The 20,777-nt window shown below is 44.5% G+C and overlaps 1 protein-coding gene across 1 annotated transcript in view; it reads right to left on the bottom strand.

Annotated features, from left to right (window-relative positions):
- The window catches only part of LOC144510479 (uncharacterized), a 152,970-nt gene extending 132,519 nt beyond the window's left edge, over positions 1-20,451 (bottom strand). The window contains exon 1 of the mRNA XM_078239936.1: positions 19,388-20,451. Within this exon, the coding sequence (XP_078096062.1) occupies positions 19,528-20,118 (591 nt within the window). The 5' untranslated portion in view covers positions 20,119-20,451 and the 3' untranslated portion in view covers positions 19,388-19,527. The remainder of the gene's footprint in view (positions 1-19,387) is intronic.
- Between the last annotated feature and the right edge of the window lie 326 nt (positions 20,452-20,777).

The following is a 20,777-nucleotide window of genomic DNA, read 5'->3' as shown; positions in this document are numbered from 1 at the left end:
TAGGCCAACATCCCATTTGCCTTCTTGATCACCTGTTGTACCTGCAGACTGGGCTTTTGCGTCTCATGCACAAGGACCCCCAGGTCCCTTTGCACGGTAGCATGTTTTAATTTGTTTCCATTGAGATAGTAATCCCATTTGTTATTATTTCCTCCAAAGTGTATAACCTCGCATTTCTCAACGTTATACTCCATTTGCCATATCCTCGCCCACTCACTCAGCCTGTCCAAATCTCTCTGCAGATCTTCTCCGTCCTCCACACGATTCACTTTTCCACTTATCTTTGTGTCGTCTGCAAACTTCGTTACCCTACACTCCGTCCCCTCCTCCAGATCATCTATATAAATGGTAAATAGTTGCGGCCCGAGTACCGATCCCTGCGGCACGCCACTAGTTACCTTCCTCCAACCGGAAAAAACACCCATTTATTCCGACTCTTTGCTTCCTGTCAGATAGCCAGTCCCCAATCCACTTTAACACACTACCCCCAACTCCGTGTGCCCTAATCTTCTTCAGTAGCCTTTTATGGGGCACCTTATCAAACGCCTTTTGGAAATCCAAAAACACCGCATCCACCGGTTCTCCTCCATCAACCGCCCTAGTCACATCTTCATAAAAATCCAACATGTTCGTCAAGCACGACTTTCCCCTCATGAATCCATGCTGCGTCTGATTGATCGAACCATTTCTATCCAGATGCCCTGCTATCTCCTCTTTAATAATGGATTCCAGCATTTTCCCTACTACAGACGTTAAGCTGACCGGCCTATAGTTACCCGCCTTTTGTCTCCTTCCTTTTTTAAACAGCGGCGTAACATTAGCCGTTTTCCAATCAACCGGCACTACCCCAGAATGCAACGAGTTTTGATAAATAATCACTAACGCATCCACTATTACCTCTGACATTTCTTTCAATACCCTGGGATGCATTCCATCCGGACCCGGGGACTTATCCACCTTCAGTCCCATTAGTCTACCCAGCACTGCCTCTCTGGTAACATTAATTGTATTAAGTATTTCTCCTGCTGCCAACCCTCTATCGTTAATATTTGGCAAACTATTTGTGTCCTCCACCGTGAAGACCGACACAAAAAACTTATTTAAAGACTCAGCCATATCCTCATTTCCCACTATTAACTCCCCCCTCTCGTCCTCCAAGGGTCCAACATTCACTCTAGCCACTCTATTCCTTTTTATATATTTATAAAAACTTTTACTATCATTTTTTATATTAATTGCTAGCCTAGCTTCATCGTCTATCCTTCCTTTCTTTATCGCTTTCTTAGTCTCTCTTTGTTGTTTCTTAAATTTTTCCCAATCACTTGTTTCTCCACTATTTTTGGCCACTCTGTACGCAGCTGTTTTTATTTTAATACTCTCCTTTATTTCCTTCGTTATCCACGGCTGGTTCTCCCTTTTCTTACAATCCTTGTTTTTTGCTGGAATATATTTTTGCTGAGAACTGAAAAGGATCTCCTTAAAAATCCTCCACTGTTCTTCAGCTATCCTACCTGCCAGCCTGCTCTCCCAGTCTACCTTAGCCAATTCATCCCTCATCCTATCATATTTCCCTCTGTTCAAACAGAGGACACTGGTTTGGGACCAAACTTTCTCCTCTTCCATCTGAATCAGAAATTCGACCATATTGTGGTCACTAGACCCAAGAGGGTCCTTCACAATAAGATCCTTAATTCTACCGACCTCGTTACACAATACCAGATCCAAAATAGCTCGTTCCCTCGTCGGTTCCGTAACATGCTGTTCAAGGAAACTATCCCGACAGCATTCTAAGAACTCTTCCTCCATTCCACCCTTACCGACTTGAGTCTGCCAGTCAATGTGCATGTTGAAGTCCCCCATGATTATTGCCGTTCCGTTTTTACACGCATCCCTTATCTGCTTGTTTATAGCCCTCCCTACCTCAACATTATTATTTGGGGGCCTATATACCACACCTACTAGTGTCTTTCTCCCTCTACTATTCCTCATCTCTACCCATAATGATTCCACGTTTTGTTCCTCAGAGCCTATGTCATCCCTCAGTACTACCCTGATATTATCTCTTATTAATAGCGCGACCCCACCACCTTTTCCTTCCTGTCTATTCTTCCTAAACGCCTGATACCCCTGGATATTCATCTCCCAGTCCTGGTCACCTTTCAGCCACGTTTCTGTAATGGCCACTAGATCGTACCCACTCGTGCTGATTTGCACCATCAACTCATTTACCTTGTTCCGAATGCTTTGTGCATTCAGGCAAAGTGTCCTTATTCCAGCTTTTATCTGGACCCGCTTTGATGAGTCGCGAACACCCTCTCCCTCTACTCCCTTATCGAAATTACCGCCTTCATTCACTTGCACCCTCTCCTCTACCATTAATTTTGTAATTCCCCTTACCCCTGCATCCTCCACCCCATCAATTAGTTCCTTGATCCTAGTCAACTCTTCTAGCTCCCCTCCCCCCAACCTATCTAGTTTAAATTCTCCCCAGTAACCTTAGCCAACCTACCGGCCAGGATATTGGTCCCCGTGTGATTCAAGTTCCACCCGTTTTTTGTATACAGATCACCCCTGCCCCTAAAGAGGTCCCAATGGTCCAGGAACCTGAATCCCTGCCCCCTGCACCAGTCCCTCAGCCACACATTCATCTTCCACCTCACTCCATTCCTGCCCTCACCTTCCCGTGGCACAGGCAGTAATCCTGAGATTACTACCTTTGCTTTCCTCTTTCTCAGCTGTCTCCCTAATTCCCTGTACTCCCTTTTCATGACCCCTTCTCCCTTCCTACCCACATCAGCGGTACCAATATGTACCGCTACCTCAGGCTCCTCTCCCTCCCACCTCAGGATTTCCGGGACGCGACTAGCGACATCCTGGATCCCGGCCCCAGGGAGGCAGACCACCATGCGAGAATCCCGCCTACCTCCGCAGAAACGCCTGTCTGTCCCCTTCACCATCGAGTCCCCGATTAATACCGCCTTCCTCCTCTTTTCCTTAGCCCTCTGAGTTACAGGGCTGGACTCCACTGCGGAGACACGGCCACTGCTGCTTCCCCCAGGCGGGCTGTCCCCCCCAGCAATACTCAAGCAGGAGTACTTGTTGTGCAGGGGCAAATCCACTGGGGTGCTCTCAACCACCCTAGCCTTACCCTTCCTGGCCATCACCCACTTGGCCTCCTCCCGTTGCCCTGGTGTGACCACCTGATGATAGCTCTTGTCTATCACCTCCTCATTCTCCCTCATCAGCCTAAGATCCTCGAGCTGCAGTTCCAGCTCCCTAACACGGTCCCTCAGGAACCGCAGCTCGACACACCCCTCACAGATGTGGATGTCCGGGAGGCCAGATGCCTCCAGGACCTCCCACATCCTACACTGGGAACAACACACTGGTTTCACACTCATACTGGACACTTTATGTCAAGTAAGACAGTGAAAAGTTAATAAGAGTGTAAGGAAACAAAAACTCACCCCTGCTCGTCCAAGCCCTGTGAGCCAAAGCCCTGACAGCTCACTCAACTTCCCACTCACTCTGCTGCCCGCTGTATACTTTGGTGCGCTTTTAAACCCTCCAAAAACTTCCCCAGGCCTCCCCTGGCCCGACTTCCGGTTTTGAAAAAAACCTCCGATTTTAAACCCAAAATTAACTGAAAAAATAAATAATTAATTAAAGTCAGAAAACCCACTCTCTTACCCTCAGCCTGCTCCTGGGAACAAATCCCTGATATTAACAACTGATATTAAACCCAAACAACTGAGATTAAACCCAAACAACTGAGATTAAACCCAAACAACTGATATTAAACCCAGAACAACTGAGATTAAACCCAGAACAACTGATATTAAACCCAAACAACTGAGATTAAACCCAAAAGAACTGAGATTAAACCTAAACAACTGATATTAAACCCAAACAACTGAGATTAAACCCAGAACAACTGATATTAAACCCAAACAACTGATATTAAACCCAAACAACTGAGATTAAATCCAAACAACTGATATTAAACCCAAACAACTGAGATTAAACCCAAACAACTGATATTAAATCCAAACAACTGAGATTAAACCCAAACAACTGAGATTAAACCCAAACAACTGAGATTAAACCCAAACAACTGAGATTAAATCCAAACAACTGAGATTAAATCCACAACAACTGGGATTAAACCCAAACAACTGAGATTAAATCCAAACAACTGATATTAAACCCAAACCACTGAGATTAAACCCAAATAACGGAGAGTAAACCCAAACAACTGAGATTAAATCCAAACAACTGAGATTAAACCCACAACAACTGGGTTTAAACCCAAACAACTGAGATTAAATCCAAACAACTGAGATTAAACCCACAACAACTGGGATTAAACCCAAACAACTGAGATTCAATCCAAACAACTGAGATTAAACCCACAACAACTGAGATTAAATCCAAACAACTGATATTAAATCCAAACAACTGATATTAAACCCAAACAACTGATATTAAACCCAAACAACTGAGATTAAATCCAAACAACTGACATTAAACCCAAACAACTGAGATTAAAACCAAACAACTGAGATTAAACCCAAACAACTGATATTAAATCCAAACAACTGAGATTAAACCCAAACAACTGAGATTAAACCCAAACAACTGAGATTAAACCCAAACAACTGAGATTAAATCCAAACAACTGAGATTAAATCCACAACAACTGGGATTAAACCCAAACAACTGAGATTAAATCCAAACAACTGATATTAAACCCAAACCACTGAGATTAAACCCAAATAACGGAGAGTAAACCCAAACAACTGAGATTAAATCCAAACAACTGAGATTAAACCCACAACAACTGGGTTTAAACCCAAACAACTGAGATTAAATCCAAACAACTGAGATTAAACCCACAACAACTGGGATTAAACCCAAACAACTGAGATTCAATCCAAACAACTGAGATTAAACCCACAACAACTGAGATTAAATCCAAACAACTGATATTAAATCCAAACAACTGATATTAAACCCAAACAACTGATATTAAACCCAAACAACTGAGATTAAATCCAAACAACTGACATTAAACCCAAACAACTGAGATTAAAACCAAACAACTGAGATTAAACCCAAACAACTGAGATTAAACCCAAACAACTGAGATTAAACCCAAACAACTGAGATTAAACCTGAGGTTTAATTTAAACTGAGGTTTAAATTCCTCCTAAATGGCATCGGGGAAGAGAAGGGTCTAGGGGTGGACATGCACAAAAGATTATGAAGGGTTTCAATAATCCAATAGGGATTTCAGGAGAAACCTCTTTACCCAGCGAGTGGTGAGAATGTGGAACTCGCTACCACAGCGAGTGGTTGAGGTGAATAGCATGAATACATTGAAGGGGAAGCTAGACACATACACGAGGGAGAAAGGAATAGAAGGACATATTGATGGGGGAGATGAAGAGGGGTGGGTGGAGGCTCATGTGGAGCATAAATATTGACATAGACCAATTGAGCCGACTGGTCTGGCCCTGTGCTGAAGGCTCAATGGAACAGAGACAGATTTTTTTTAGATCTACCTGTCGTGGTAGGAGAAACACTATTTACTATCCAGGATAAAATAAATGTCCTTCATCAGCTTTTGTGGATCATTTCAGTGGCAATGTGCTCTCCCAGGCTCAAAGAGCATCAGCCCACTGAAAGCAAAGTTGTGAGACCGGCCAGTCCAACAGAAAGAAACCCTCCGACCCTCCCACTTCACCAACTGTCAGAATGAACATGGTTCAGTCCTGGATGTGATTAACAGCAGCAATAACAGCAGAATCCAATCCCTGGAATTACTTGTAAACTTGCTGATGTCTCTGCAGGAGGGGTGAATTTGTGAATTCCTTCCCACACTGAGAGCAGCTGAACGGTCTCTCCTCAGTGTGAATGCACTGGTGGATCATCAGTTCCTGAGAGCTTTTGAAGCCACTCCCACAGTCAAAACATTTAAAGGGCCTCTCCTGAATGTGAGTGACATTGTGCCTCAGTAGGTGGAGTATCGAGTGAATCCCTCCGCACACACTGAGCAGGTGAATGGCCTCTCCCAGTGTGAACTCGCTGGTGTCTCTTCAATGTGCATGCCCTTCCAAACCTCTTTGTACAGAGAGAGAGCAGCTGAACGGTCTCTCCCCGGTGTGAGTGCGCTGGTGGTCCATCAGATGCTCAGCAATTTTGAAGCCACTCCCACAGTCAGAACATTTAAAGGGTCTCTCCTGGGAATGACTGACTTTGAGATGGTTCAATGACAGATTTTGTAATTGGTCTGTTCAAATGTTAGCCAATCAATGTAACCCAATCAATGATTGGGTTCAATCAGTCTCCATAGACTTTGTGATATAAAAAGTATAAGAAGGGATTCCCCGAGCACAGAGATTTGTCGAGGTTTTACATGGTGCATTGACTGGTGCCATGGCATCTGGGGCAGAGCAGGGAGCATTTCCATGGGGATGGTGTTTCTACCCAGAGTGTAATGGTAATGCTGCTGCACTTTGATACCACTGCTCAGACATTAGCCTGTGTCAGCTCGTATTGATACTGAATAAAATCTAACCACTGTCACCAATAAGGGTTATCACTGGGAATCATTTCAGAGTTTGGGAAGAGGGAGAAAGGGTTAATTGACTCCCTGAACCCCATTGTCAAAAATAAAATCTCATCTCCTCCTCTGGCTCCTTTGCCAATGACCTTAGAGGGACTCTACTTTCTGTTAAAGAGCCTGCCAACCTCACACAGGAGAGGGACAGTGTTGTCGAGGGGAGTACTGAGATGCAGGCTGTTGGACTGGATGGGATTGATGTTCATAAGGAGGAGGTGTTAGCAATTCTGGAAAGGGTAAAAATAGATAAGTCCCCTGGGCCGGATGGGATTTATCCTAGGATTCTCTGGGAGGATAGAGAGGAGATTGCAGAGCCTTTGGCTTTGATCTTTGTGTCGTCATTGTCTACAGGAACAGTGCCAGAAGACTGGCGGATAGCAAATGTTGTCCCCTTGCTCAAGAAGGGGAGTAGGGACAACCATGGTAATTATAGACCAGTGAGCCTTACTTCAGTTGTGGGCAAAGTTTTGGAAAGGATTATAAGAGATAGGATTTATAATCATCAAGAAAGGAATAATTTGATTAGGGATAGTCAGCACGGTTTTGTGAAAGGTAGGTCGTGCCTCACAAACCTAATTGAGTTCTTTGAGAAGGTGACCAAAGAGGTGGATGAGGGTAAAGCGGTTGATGTGGTGTATATGGATTTCAGCAAAGCGTTTGATAAGGTTCCCCATGGTAAGCTTTTGCAGAAAATACGGACACATGGGATTGAGGGTGATTTAGTGGTTTGGATCAGGAATTGGCTGGCTGTAAGAAAACAGAGGGTGGTGGTTGATGGGAAATATTCATCCTGGAGTTCAGTTACTAGTGGTGTACCGCAAGGATCTGTTTTGGGGCCACTGCTGTTTGTCATTTTTATTAATGACCTGGATGAGGGCGTGGAAGGATGGATTAGTAAATTTGCGGATGACACTAAAGTCGGTGGTGTTGTAGACAGTGCGGAGGGAAGTGGCAGGTTACAGAGGGACATAGATAAGCTGCAGAGCTGGGCTGAGAGGTGGCAAATGGAGGTTAATGCGGAGAAGTGTGAGGTGATTCACTTTGGAAGGAGTAACAGGAATACAGAGTACTGGGCTAATGGTAAGATACTTGGTAGTGTGGATGAACAGAGGGATCTGGGTGTCCATGTGCATAGATCCCTGAAAGTTGGCACCCAGGTTGATAGAGTTGTTAAGAAGGCGTACGGTGTGTTAGCTTTTATTGGTAGAGGGATTGAGTTTCGGAGCCAGGAGGTCATGCTGCAACTGTACAAAACTCTGGTGCGGCTGCATTTGGAGTATTGCGTACAGTTCTGGTCGCCGTATTATAGGAAAGATGTGGAAGTGTTGGAAAGGGTGCAGAGGAGATTTACCAGGATGTTGCCTGGTACAGTGGGAAAATCCTATGAGGAAAGGCTGAGGGGCTTGAGGTTGTTTTTGTTAGAGAGAAGGTTAAGAGATGACTTAATAGAGGCATACAAGATGATCAGAGGATTAGATAGGGTGGATAGTGAGAGCCTTTTTTCTCGGATGGTGATGGCTAGCACGAGGGGACATAGCTTTAAATTGAGGGGTGAGAGATATAGGACAGATGTTAGAGGTAGGTTCTTCACTCAGAGAGTAGTAAAGACGTGGAATGCCCTGCCTGCAGCAGTAGTGGACTCATCAACATTAAGAGCATTCAAATGGTTATTGGATAAACATATGGATGATATTGGAATAGTGTAGATTAGAGGGGCTTTAGATTGGTTCCACTGGTCGGCGCAACATCGAGGGCTGAAGGGCCTGTACTGCGCTGTTATGTTCTATGTTCTAACCCCTCTCACCCACTTTCCCTAAAGTGTATCAATCTCATCAGGAAAAGTCCAGACAATCAAATATTTTTACTGATTAAAGTTTATTAATGAAACAGAACATGGTTAAACAAACAGCCTCGGAAAGAAAAAAAAACCTCATCATTGTCTTCAAAAGGGAAACCTCTTATTCATAAAGTATTGGTCAAACCAGGTTAGTCAAGGCAGCCTTGAGGAGGAGTTCATAGAATGTATTTGTGATAGCTTCCTTGAACAGTATGTAATGGAGCCTACAAGGGAGCAAGCAATTCTAGATCTGGTCCTGTGTAATGAGACAGGAATAATTAATGATCTTACAGTTAGGGATCCTCTCGGAAGAAGTGATCACCGTATGGTTGAAATTAAAATACAGATGGAGCGTGAGAAGGTAAAATCCAGTGTCCTGTGCTTAAACAAAGGAGACTACAGTGGGATAAGGGAGGAGTTGGCTAAAGTAGACTGGGAGTAAATACTTTATGTTGGGACAATTGAGGAACAGTGGAGGACTTTCAAAGCAATTTTTCACAGTGCTCAGCAAAAGTATATACCAGTGATAAGGAAGGACTGCAGAAGAAGAGATAATCAGCCATAGCCTGCACGGTGAGTGCTGCCTGGCTGTGAAGAGTGCTTTTGGAGTTGGGTGGAAACAGGGAGTTCAAGTGGTAAGTTATAAGGAGGTAAGTAGTCATTAAACTTACTTTCAGAGTTAACTAAATTAGTTCCTTAATTGTGAAGTTAAAAGCTGCACTTTAGTTAGCGCATTCCTGAAACAGGAGTCAGCTGTGTCAGTTCTCAGCTGTAACTCTGTCTGTCTAATTGTACAACTGGTTCAAACCAATTCCAGGGCATTGTATGCGGTTTGTATGCGTGTACAATTGTATGCATGCTACCAAATAAACCTGTTGGACTTTAACCTGGTGTTGTGAGACTTCTTACAGGGCATTGTAGGTATAAAAACAGAGGTCAGTAAGCGCTGCTCTGTCTGCACCATGATTGCTGCCTGGCTGTGAGGAGTGCTTTTGGAGTTGGGTGGAAACAGGGAGTTAGGTGAAACAGGCAGCAGAGGCCACAAGGGAGATAGTGTTGATTGGTCAGTCAGTCCCACAAGGGAGAGTGTTGATTGGTCAGTAAGTCCCACAATGGAGAGTATTGATTGGTCAGTAAGTCCCACAAGGGAGAGTGTTGATTGGTCAGTAAGGGTTACTCTTGATTCTCTAAAACTGACACTGAGTTCGCTCTAAAAAAACTTTAAAATGGAGGGCTGTGACAAGTGGTGTTCCCCAGGGAACAGGGACCTTTGCTGTTTGTAATATATATAAATGATTTGGAGGAAAATGTAACTGGATTGATCAGTAAGTTTGCGGACGACAAAAAGGTTGGTGGATTTGCGGATAGCGATGAGGACCATCAGAGGATACAGCAGGATATAGATCAGTTGGAGACTTGGGCGGAGAGATGGCAGATGGAGTTTAATCCGGACAAATGTGAGGTAATGCATTTTGGAAGGTCTAATACAGATAGGAAATATACAGTAAATGGCAGAACCCTTAGGAATATTGATAGGCAAAGGGATCTGGGTGTACAGGTACACAGGTCACTGAAAGTGACAATGCAGGTGGAGAAAGTAGTGAAGAAGGCATACGGCATGCTTGCCTTCATCGGCCGGGGTATTGAGTTTAAAAATTGGCAAGTCATGTTGACGTTTTATAGAACCTTAGTGAGGCCGCACTTGGAATATAGTGTTCAATTCTGGTCGCCACACTACCAGAAGGATGTGGAGGCTTTGGAGAGGGTACAGAAAAGATTTACCAGGATGTTGCCAGGTATGGAGGGCATTAGCTATGAGGAGAGGTTGGAGAAACTTGGTTTGTCCTCACTGGAGCGACGGAAGTTGAGGGGAGACCTGATAGAAGTCTACAAGATTATGAGGGGCATGGACAGAGTGGATAGTCAGAAGCTTTTTCCCAGGGTGGAAGAGTCAATTACTAGGGGGCATAGGTTTAAGGTGCGAGGGGCAAGTTTTAAAAGGGATGTACGAGGCAGATTGTTTACACAGAGAGAGGTGGGTGCCTGGAACCCGTTGCCGGGGGAGGTAGTGGAAGCGGATACGGTATTGACTTTTAAGGGGCGTCTTGACAAGTACATGAATGAGATGGGAATAGAGGGATATGGTCCCCGGAAGTGTAGGGGGTTTTAGTTAAGTCAGGCAGCATGGTCGGTGCATGCTTGGAGGGCCAAAGAGCCTGTTCCTGTGCTGTAATTTTCTTTGTTCTTTGACATCACAGGATTTGATTGGTTATCAGCGAGCTGTGCTAAATTTGAAAACCCATTTAAATTACTGGTTGGATATTGTGTTGAGACTGAGGTAATAATTTTTTTATAAATAAAAAAAATTTAAAACCCAAATTAAAAACTAATTAAACAAAATAGAGATGGAGGGATAGGTGATGTGTTGTTCATGCACGATTTGGGAGCTAGTGGACCCCATTGTGGTTCCCAGTGAACATGTCTGTAGTAAGTGTTGGTTGCATAAGGAACTCCGGCTCAGAGTGGATGAGCTGGATTCTGAGCTTCAGACGCTGCGACACATCAGGGAGGGGGAGAGATACCTGGACACTGTGTTCCAGGAGACAGTCACACCCATCAGATTAAATACCTTGAATTCGGCCACTGGTCAGGGATAAGAGGGTGTGGCTGCGAGTGAGGCAGGTAGAGGGATTCAGGAGGTTGGGTTGCAGGAGACTCAGCCGTTGTTCTTGTCCAACAGGTTTGAGATTCTTGCTCCCTGTGTGGATGGGAATGGGACTGCAGGGAGGATGAGCAAACTGACCACAGCAGTGGTACAGGGAGCCGTTCAAGTGGGGGGAGAAAAAAGAAATGTAGTTGTAATTGGGGATAGTATAGTTAGAGGCATTGACACTGTTCTCTATGACCAGGATCGAGAATCCTGAAGGTTGTGTTGCCTGCCTGGTGCTCAGGTTTGGGATATCTCATCTGGACTGCAGAGGAACTGGGAGTGGGAGGGTAAAGATCCAGTTGTTGTGGTCCACATTGGTACCAATGACATAGGTAGAATAAGAACAAAGGTTCTGCTAAGAGAGTATGAACAACTAGGAGCTAAATTAGAAAGCAGAACCAAAAAGCTAATAATCTCTGGATTACTACCTGAGCCATGAGCTAATTGGCTCAGAGTCAATAAGATTAAGCCGGTAAATGCGTGGCTTAAAGATTGGTGTGGGAGGAATGGGTTTGAATTCATGGGACATTGACACCAGTATTGGGGAAGATGGGACCTGTTCCAATGGGACGGTCTTCATCTGAATCGTGCAGTGTAACTAGAGCTGTAGATAGGGCTATAACTAAATAGTGGGGGAGGGTTCAGTTGTATGGAGAATTAGAAAAATCAAAGTTAAAGGAGAGGTTAGAAGTGCAGGTTAATGGTGAGGACTTTCAACTAGTTAAAGAAGCCGAGGGGTCAGGAAAGGTTACTAAAATTTCCAGACCACGTAATAGAACAGAGAGTACAAGAGGTGGCAGGAATCTAACCTCAGGCAGAGAATAAAAGGTGACAACTATGAGAAGGGAGGTAGTCAATGCAGGACTGAGGGTGTTGTACCTAAATGCGCGCAATATACGGGACAAGGTAAATGAGCTTATTGCGCATATTGAAATTGGCTGGTACGATGTTGTGGGCATCACAGAGAAGTGGCTGCAAGGGGATCAGGGCTGGCATCTAAATATCCAAGGGTATGTGTCCTATTGAAAGGACAGGCAGATGGGTAAAGAGGGCGGGGTTACATTGTTAGTAAGGAATGAAGTTAAATTGATAGCAAGAAGTGATATAGGATCAGAAGGCATAGAATCTCTGTGGGTAGAGTTGAGGAATCGCAAAGGTAAAAAGACCCTGATGTGAGTTATGTACAGACCCCCGAGCAGTAGTCAGGATGTGGAGCAGAAAATAAATCAGGAGATAGAAAAGACATATAAAAAAGGCAGTGTTATAATAATCATGGGGGACTTCAATATGCAGGTGGGCTGGGAAAATCAGGTAGGTAGTGGATCCCAAAAAAAGGAATTTGCGGAATGTCTAAGAGATTTGTTTTGCAGCAGCTTTTGACAGAGCCGACTAGGGAACAGGCAATTCTGGATTTGGCGATGTGTAATGAGGCAGACTTGATTTGGGAACTGAAGGTGAAGGAACCCTTAGGGAGCAATGACCACAATATGATAGAATTTACCCTGCAGTTTGAGGGGTAGAAGCTGGAATCAGATGTAATGGTATTACAATTAAATAAAGGTAACTACAAAGACATGAGGGAGGAGCTGGCCAGAGTTGATTGGAAAGGGAGCCTAGCAGGGAAGACAGTGGAACAGCAATGGCAGGAGTTTTTGGGGATTATTCAGGAGGCACAACAGAAATTCATCCCAAGGAGGAGGAAACATGCTAAGGGGAGGACGAGGCATTCATGGCTGATGAGGGAAGTCAAGGACAGTATGAAAGCAAAAGAAAAAGCATACAAAATGCCAGAGGATTGGGAAGCCTTTAAAAGCGAGCAGAGGACAACTAAAAAATCAATAAGGGGGGAGAAGATGAAATATGAGTGTAAGCTAGCTAGTAATATAAAATAAGATAGGAAGAGTTTTTTTCAATATATAAAAGGTAAGAGAGCGGCAAAAATAAACATTGGACCACTGGAAAATGAGGCTGGAGAAGTAATAATAGGAAACAAAGCAATGGCAGAGGAACTAACTCCATAAGACATAGGAGCAGAATTAGGCCACTCGGCCCATCAAGTCTGCTCCGCCATTCAATCATGGCTGATATTTTTCTCATCCCCATTCTCCTGTCTTTTCCCCATAACCCCTGATCCCCTTATTAATCAAGAACCTATCTATCTCCTTCTTAAAGACACTCAATGACCTGGCCTCCACAGCCTTCTGTGGCAAAGAGTTCCACAGATTCACTATCTCTGGCTGAAGAAATTCCTCCTCATCTCTGTTTTAAAGGATCGTCCCTTTAGCCTGAGGTTGTGCCCTCTGGTTCAAGTTTTTCCTACTAGTGGAAACTAAATAGGTAACTAAATAAGTAGCTAAATAGTTACTTTGCATCAGTCTTCACGGTGGAAGACACCAGTGGGATGCCAGAGCTCCAGGAGAATCAGGGGGCACAGGCGAGTGTAGTGGCCATCACTAAGGAGAAGGTTCTGGGGAAACTGAAAGGTCTGAAGATGGATTAATCACCTGGACCGGATGGACTACACCCCAGGGTTCTAAAAGAAATAGCTGAGGAAATTGTGGAGGCATTGGTGGTGATCTTTCAGGAATCACTGGAGGCAGGGAGGGTCCTAGAGGACTGGAAAGTAGCTAATGTAACACTGCTGTTTAAGAAGGGAGGGAGGCAGCAGACGGGAAATTATAGGCCAGTTACCCTGACTTTGGTCATTGGCATGATTTTAGAGTCCATTATTAAAGATGAGATCGCTGGGTATTTGGAAGTGCATGATAAAATAGGACTGAGTCAGCATGGCTTCATCAAGGGGAGGTCATGTCTGACAAATCTGTTAGAGTTCTTTGAGGAGGTAACAAGGAAGTTAGATAAAGGAAAACCAGTGGACCTGATTTATTTAGATTTCCAGAAGACCTTTGACAAGGTGCCACATAGGAGACTGTTAAATAAGTTAAGTGCCCATGGTGTTAAGGGTAAGATCCTGGCATGGATAGAGGATTGGCTGACTGGCAGAAGGCAGAGAGTGGGGATAAAGGGGTCTCTTTCAGGATGGCAACCGGTGACTAGTGGTGTGCCTCAGGGGTCAGTGCTGGGACCACAATCTTTCACAATATACATGAATGATTTGGAAGAAGGAACTGTTGCTAAGTTTGCAGATAATACAAAGATATGTAGAGGGACAGGTAGTATTCAGGAAACAGGGGGGCTGCAGAAGGACTTGGACAGGTTAGGAGAGTTGGCAAAGAAGCGGCAGATGGAATACAATGTGGAAAAGTGTGAGGTTACATACTTTGGAAGGAGGAATGGAGGCATAGACTATTTTCTAAATGAGGAAATGCTTAGGAAATCAGAAACACAAAGCGACTTGGGAGTCATTGTTCAAGATTCTCTTATGGTTAACATGGGCAGTTAGGAAGGCAAATGCAATGTTAGCATTCGTGTCGAGAGGGCAAGAATACAAGAGCAGAGATGTACTTCGGAAGCTGTATAAGGCTCTGGTCAGACCCCATTTGGAGTATTGGGAGAGTTTTGAGCCCCGTATGTAAGGAAGGCCTTTGAAAGGGACCAGAGGAGGTTCACAAGATTTGATTTGATTTATTATTGTCACATGTATTAACAAACAATGAAAAGTATTGTTTCTTGCACGCTATACAGACAAAACATACCATTCATAGAGAAGGAAAAGAGAGAGTGCAGAATGTAGTATTACAGTCAGAGCTAGGGTATAGAGAAAGATCAACTTTAAGCAAGGTAAGTCCATTCAAAACTCTGACTGCAGCAGGGAAGAAGCTGTTCTTGAGTCGGTTGGTACATGACCTTAGGCTTTTGTATCTTTTTCCCGAAGGAAGAAGGTGGAAGAGAGAATGTCCGGGGTACATGGGGCTGTTAATTATGCTGGCTGCTTTGCCGAGGCAGCGAGAAGTGTAGATAGAGTCAATGGATGGGAGGCTGGTTTCCGTGATGGATTGGGCTATATTTATGACCCTTTGTAGTTCCTTGCGGCCTTGGGCAGAGCAGGAGCCATACCAAGCTGTGATACAACCAGAAAGAATGCTTTCTATGGTGCATCTGTAAAAGTTGGTGAGAGTCGTAATTGACATGCCAAATTTCCTTAGTCTTCTGAGGAAGTAGAGGCGTTGGTGGGCTTTCTTAACTATAGTGTCGGCATGGGGAGACCAGGACAGGTTGTTGGTGATCTGGACCCCTACAAACTTGAAGCTCTCGACCCTTTCGACTTCATCCCCGTTGATGTAGACAGCGACATGTTCTCCTTTACGCTTCCTGAAGTCGGTGACAATCTTCTTTGTTTTGTTGACATTGAGGGAGAGATTATTGTTGCCGCACCAGCTCACCAGATTCTCTATCTCATTCCTGTACTCTGTCTCATCATTGTTTGAGATCCAACCCACTACGGTGGTGCCGTCAGCAAACTTGAAAATCGAATGATCCCTGGAATGAAGAGCTTGTCCTATGAGGAACAGTTGAGGACTCTGGGTCTGTACTCATTGGAGTTTAGATGGATGAGGGGGATCTTACTGAAACTTATAGGATACTGCGAGGCCTGGATAGAGTGGATGTGGAGAGGATGTTTCCACTAGTAGGAAAAACTAGAACCAGAGGGCACACCTCAGGCTAAAGGGACGATCTTTAAAACAGAGATGAGGAGGAATTCCTTCAGCCAGAGAGTGGTGAATCTGTAGAACTCTTTGCCGCAGAAAGCTGTGGAGGCCAGGTCATTGAGTGTCTTTAAGAAGGAGATAGATATGTTCTCAATTAATAAGGGGATCAGTGGTTATGGGAAAAAGGCAGGAGAATGGGATGAGAAAAATATCAGCCATGATTAAATGGCGGAGCAGACTCGATGGGCCGAGTGGCCTAATTCTTCTATGTCTTATGGTCTTATATCTAAGGAAATAAAGGCGGATATCAAATTGAAAGAAAATGTATACAAAGTGGCAAAGATTAGTGGGAGACTAGAGAATTGGGAAATCTTTAAAAGTCAACAAAAGCCACGAAAAAAGCTATAAAGAAAAGTAAGATGGATTATGAAAGTAAACAAGCTCAGAATATAAAAACAGAAAGCAAAAGTTTCTACAAATATATAAAATGAAAAAGAGTGGCTGAAGTAAATATTGGTCCTTTAGAGGATGAGAAGGTCGATGTAATAACTGGAAATGAGAAAATGGCTGAGGCATTGAACAGGTATTTTGTGTCGGTCTTCACAGGGGAAGACACAAATAACATGCCAAAAATTGATGACAGGAAGGCTGTGGCAGGTGAGGACCTAGAAACTATTATCACGAAAGAGGTAGTGGTGGGCAAGTTAATGGGGCTAAAGGTAGACAAGCCTCCTGGCCCTGATGGAATGCATCCCAGGGTACTAAAAGAGATGGCGGGAGAAATAGCAAATGCACTAGTGGTAATTTACCAAAATTCACTGGACTCTGGGGTGGTTCCCGCAGATTGGAAAACAGCAAGTGTGACGCCACTGTTTAATAAAAGGAGGTAGACAAAAGGTGGGTAACTATAGGCTGGTTAGTTTAACTTCGGTAGTACGGAAAATGCTTGAATCTATCATCAAGGAAGAAATAGCGAGACATCTGGATATAAAGTGTCCCATTGGTAAAACGCAGCATGGGTTCATTAAGGGCAGGTCATGTTTGACTAATTTGGTGGAATTCTTTTAAGAACATTACATGCACTGTGTACAATGGGGAACTTGTGAATGTGGTGTATCTCGATTTCCAGAAGACATTTGACAAGGTGCCGCACCAAAGGCTACTGCATAAGATAAAGATGCACGGTGTTACGGATAATGTATTAGCATGGATAGAGGATTGGTTAACTAACAGAAAGCAAAAGAGTGGGGGTAAATGGGTGTTTTTCTGGTTGGCGACCAGTGACTAGCGGTGTGCCTCAGGGATCAGTATTGGGACTGCAATTGTTTACAATTTTCATAGATGATTTGGAGTTGGGAACCAAGTGTAATGTGTCAAAATTCGCAGATGACACTAATATGAGTGGCAGAGCAAAGTGTGCAGAGGACGCTGAAAGTCTGCAAAGGAAGGTAGATAGTGAGTGGGCAAGGGTCTGGCAGATGGAGTACAATGTTGGTAAATGTGAGATCATCCATTTTGGTAGAAATAACAGCAAAATGGACTATTATTTAAATGGTAAAAAATTGCAGCATGCTGCTGTGCAGAGGGACCTGGGTGTCCTTGTGCAAGAATCACAAGGAGTTGGTTTGCAGGTGCAGCAGGTAATTAAGAAGGCAAATGGAATTTTGTCCTTCATTGCTAGAGGGATGGAGTTTAAAAACAGCAAGGTTCTGTTGCAGCTGTATAAGATGCTGGTGAGGCCACACCTGGAGTACTGTGTACAGTTTTGGTCTCCTTATTTGAGAAAGGATATACTGGCACTGGAGAGGGTGCAGAGGAGATTCACTAGGTTGATTCCGGAGTTGAGAGGGTTGGCTTATGAGGAGAGACTGAGTAGACTGGGGCTATACTCATTGGAATTCAGAAGAATGAGGGGAGATCTTATAGAAACATATAAGATTATGAAGGGAATAGATTAGAAGCAGGGAAGTTGTTTCCACTGGCGGGTGAAACTAGAACTAGGGGGCATAGCCTCAAAATAAGGGGAAGCAGATTTAGGACTGAGTTGAGGAGGAACTTCTTCACCCAAAGGGTTGTGAATCTGTGGAATTCCCTGCCCAGTGAAGCAGTTGAGGCTACTTCATTGAATGTTTTAAAGGCAAGAACAGGTAAATTTTTGAACAGTAAAGGAATTAAGGGTTATGGTGAGCTAGCGGGTAAGTGGAGCTGAGTCCACGAAAAGATCAGCCATGATCTATTGAATGGCAGAGCAGGTTTGAAGGGCCAGATGGCCTGCTCCTGCTCCTAGTTCTTATAAACTCTGTTCCTGAGTTCCCATCTCCCCCACAAGAGGAAACATCCTCCAGGTATCCACCCTGTCCAGTCCCCTCCGAATCTGATCTGTTTCCATAAGATCACCTCCCATTCTTCTCAACTCCAATGGGTCTGGGCCCAACCAGTTCAACCTTTCCCCATTAAATAAACCCCTCATCCCAGGAATGAGTCGAGTAAACCTTCTCTGAACTGATTCAAAAGGAATTCTACATTTTTATTCCAAGTAAGGAGACTGAGTCTGTTCACAGTATTCCAGATGTGCTCTCAACAAGGCCCTGTACAGCTGTAGCTGTAGTACACTACAGCTGTAGTGTAAGAATTCTTATAAACTCTGTCCCCGAGTTCCCATCTCCCCCACACAAGAGGAAACATCCTCCAGGTATCCACCCTGTCCAGTCCCCTCAGAATCCGATCTGTTTCCATAAGATCAGTGGCACAGTGGTTAGCACTGATGCCTCTCAGGGCCAGGGACCCGGGTTCGATTCCTGGCTTGGGTCACTGTCTGTGTGGAATTTGCTCCGTGTCTGCGTGGGTTTCCTCCGGGTGCTTCTGAGGTTAGGTGCATTGACCCGAACAGGCGCCATAGTGTGGCGACTAGGGGAATTTCACAGGAACCTCATTGCATTAATGTAAGCCTCAAGTCTAATAAATTAACTTTTGGGCGCCACGGTAGCACAGTGGTTAGCGCTGCTGCTTCACAGCTCCAGGGTCCCGGGTTCGATTCCCGGCTCGGGTCACTGTCTGTGTGGAGTTTGCACATTCTCCTCGTGTCTGCGTGGGTTTCCTCTGGGTGCTCCGGTTTCCTCCCACAGTCCAAAGATGTGCGGGTTAGGTTGATTGGCCAGGTTAAAAAATTGCCGCTTAGAGTCCTGGGATGTGTAGGTTAGAGGGATTAGCGGGTAAAATGTGTGGGGGTAGGGCCTGTGTGGGATTGTGGTCGGTGCAGACTCGATGGGCCGAATGGCCTCCTTCTGCACTGTAGGGTTTCTATGATTTCTATGAAGATCACCTCCCATTCTTCTCAACAAGGCCCTTTACTACAGCTATAGGTGTAGTAAAATTTCCTGACTTTTAAATTCCATTCCCTTGACAATAAATGTCCATATCCATTTACCTTGCTACTTACTGTTTGTAGCTGCAGACTGAGTTTCTGTGATTCATGTACTGGGACACCCAGATCTCTCTGTATCTCAGAGTTCTGCAATGTCAGAATAAAATAAATGTCCTTCATCAGCTTTGTGGGTCATTTCAGTGGAAATGTGCTCCCCCAGGGTCAAAGAACATCAGCCCACTGGAAGCAAAGTCATGAGACCAGCCAGTCCAGCAGAAAGAAACCCTCCGACCCTCCCACTTCACCAACTGTCGTGATAAACATGGTTCAGTCCTGGATGTGATTAACAGTAACAATAACAGCTGAATCCAACCCCTGTCATCACTTGTGAACTCGCTGGTGTCTCCAGAGGTGGGATGAATGAGTGAATCCCTTGTCACACACACAGCAGGTGAACGGCCTCTCCCTGGTGTGAATTCGCTTGTGTCTCCGCAGGTTTGATGAATCACTGAATCGCTTCCCACACTGAGAGCAGGTGAATGGCCTCTCCCCCGTGTGAACTCGCTGGTGTTTCATCATGGTTGTTCGATCATTGAAACGCTTTGAACACACCGAGCAATTGAATGGCCTTTCCTCGGTGTGAATTCGCTGGTGTCTCAGCAGGTTGGATGAATTACTGAACCCTTTCCCACACTCAGAACAGGTGAATGTTTTTTCCCCACTGTGAAGTCGCTGGTGTGTCAATAGGTGGGATGAAATACTGAATGCCTTTCCACACTCAGAACAATTGAATGGTCTCTCCCCTGTGTGAACTCGCTGGTGTCGCTGCATGGTGGATACCTGAGTGAATCCCTTCCTACACACGGGACAGGTGAATGGCCTCTCCCCAGTGTGACTGCGTCGATGAATTTCCAGTTCTGAAGGGAAGCTGAATCCCTTCCCACAGTCCCCACATTTCCACGGTTTCTCCATGGTGCAGGTGTCCTTGTATCTCTCCAGGATGAATGATCAGTTACAGGTTTGACAACACACAGAACACAGTAAGGTCTCTCCTCAATGACATTGGTGCAATGTTTTTCAGGCTGTGTAACTGGTTAAAGCTCTTTCCACAGACAGTGCACTGGAACACTCTCACTTGGGAGTGTCTCTCTCGCGGTTCTTTTCCAGTCACACTGACTTTAAAGCCTTCTGATGCAGACAGATTCGAGAAACATTTCTCTTTCTAGATTCAAAGGCCAATTATATTCAGGTTCCAATGAATTCAGTCATCTTGTGAGATCTTAATGTGATGTTTGTATTCATATTTCTCACCACAAATCCTCACCTTCTGATATCCTGTGAAGAGTTTACAACAGATGTCACAGTCAGTACAAGACAGAAATCCAAGTATCTATGGAACATTCTTTCCTCTCTCATTCCCCAAAAGCTGTAAATCTCCATCCCACACACTCTCCCTCCATTCTCACTCTGCTGTATCTAATATTCACCCTCCCAATTCTCCTGAATGTGCTGATTGACAGATCCATGCTCATTGCTTCCTGTCCAGGAGACAAAGATCATAAAAGGAGCTAAAGTCAGCCATTTGGCCCGTCGATCTTGCTCAACCATTCATTGAGATCATTGGCTAATCT

The sequence above is a fragment of the Mustelus asterias genome, chromosome 23 (assembly GCF_964213995.1).
Source record: "Mustelus asterias chromosome 23, sMusAst1.hap1.1, whole genome shotgun sequence".
NCBI lineage: Eukaryota > Metazoa > Chordata > Chondrichthyes > Carcharhiniformes > Triakidae > Mustelus > Mustelus asterias.
This window is presented reverse-complemented; position numbering and strand designations above follow the sequence as displayed.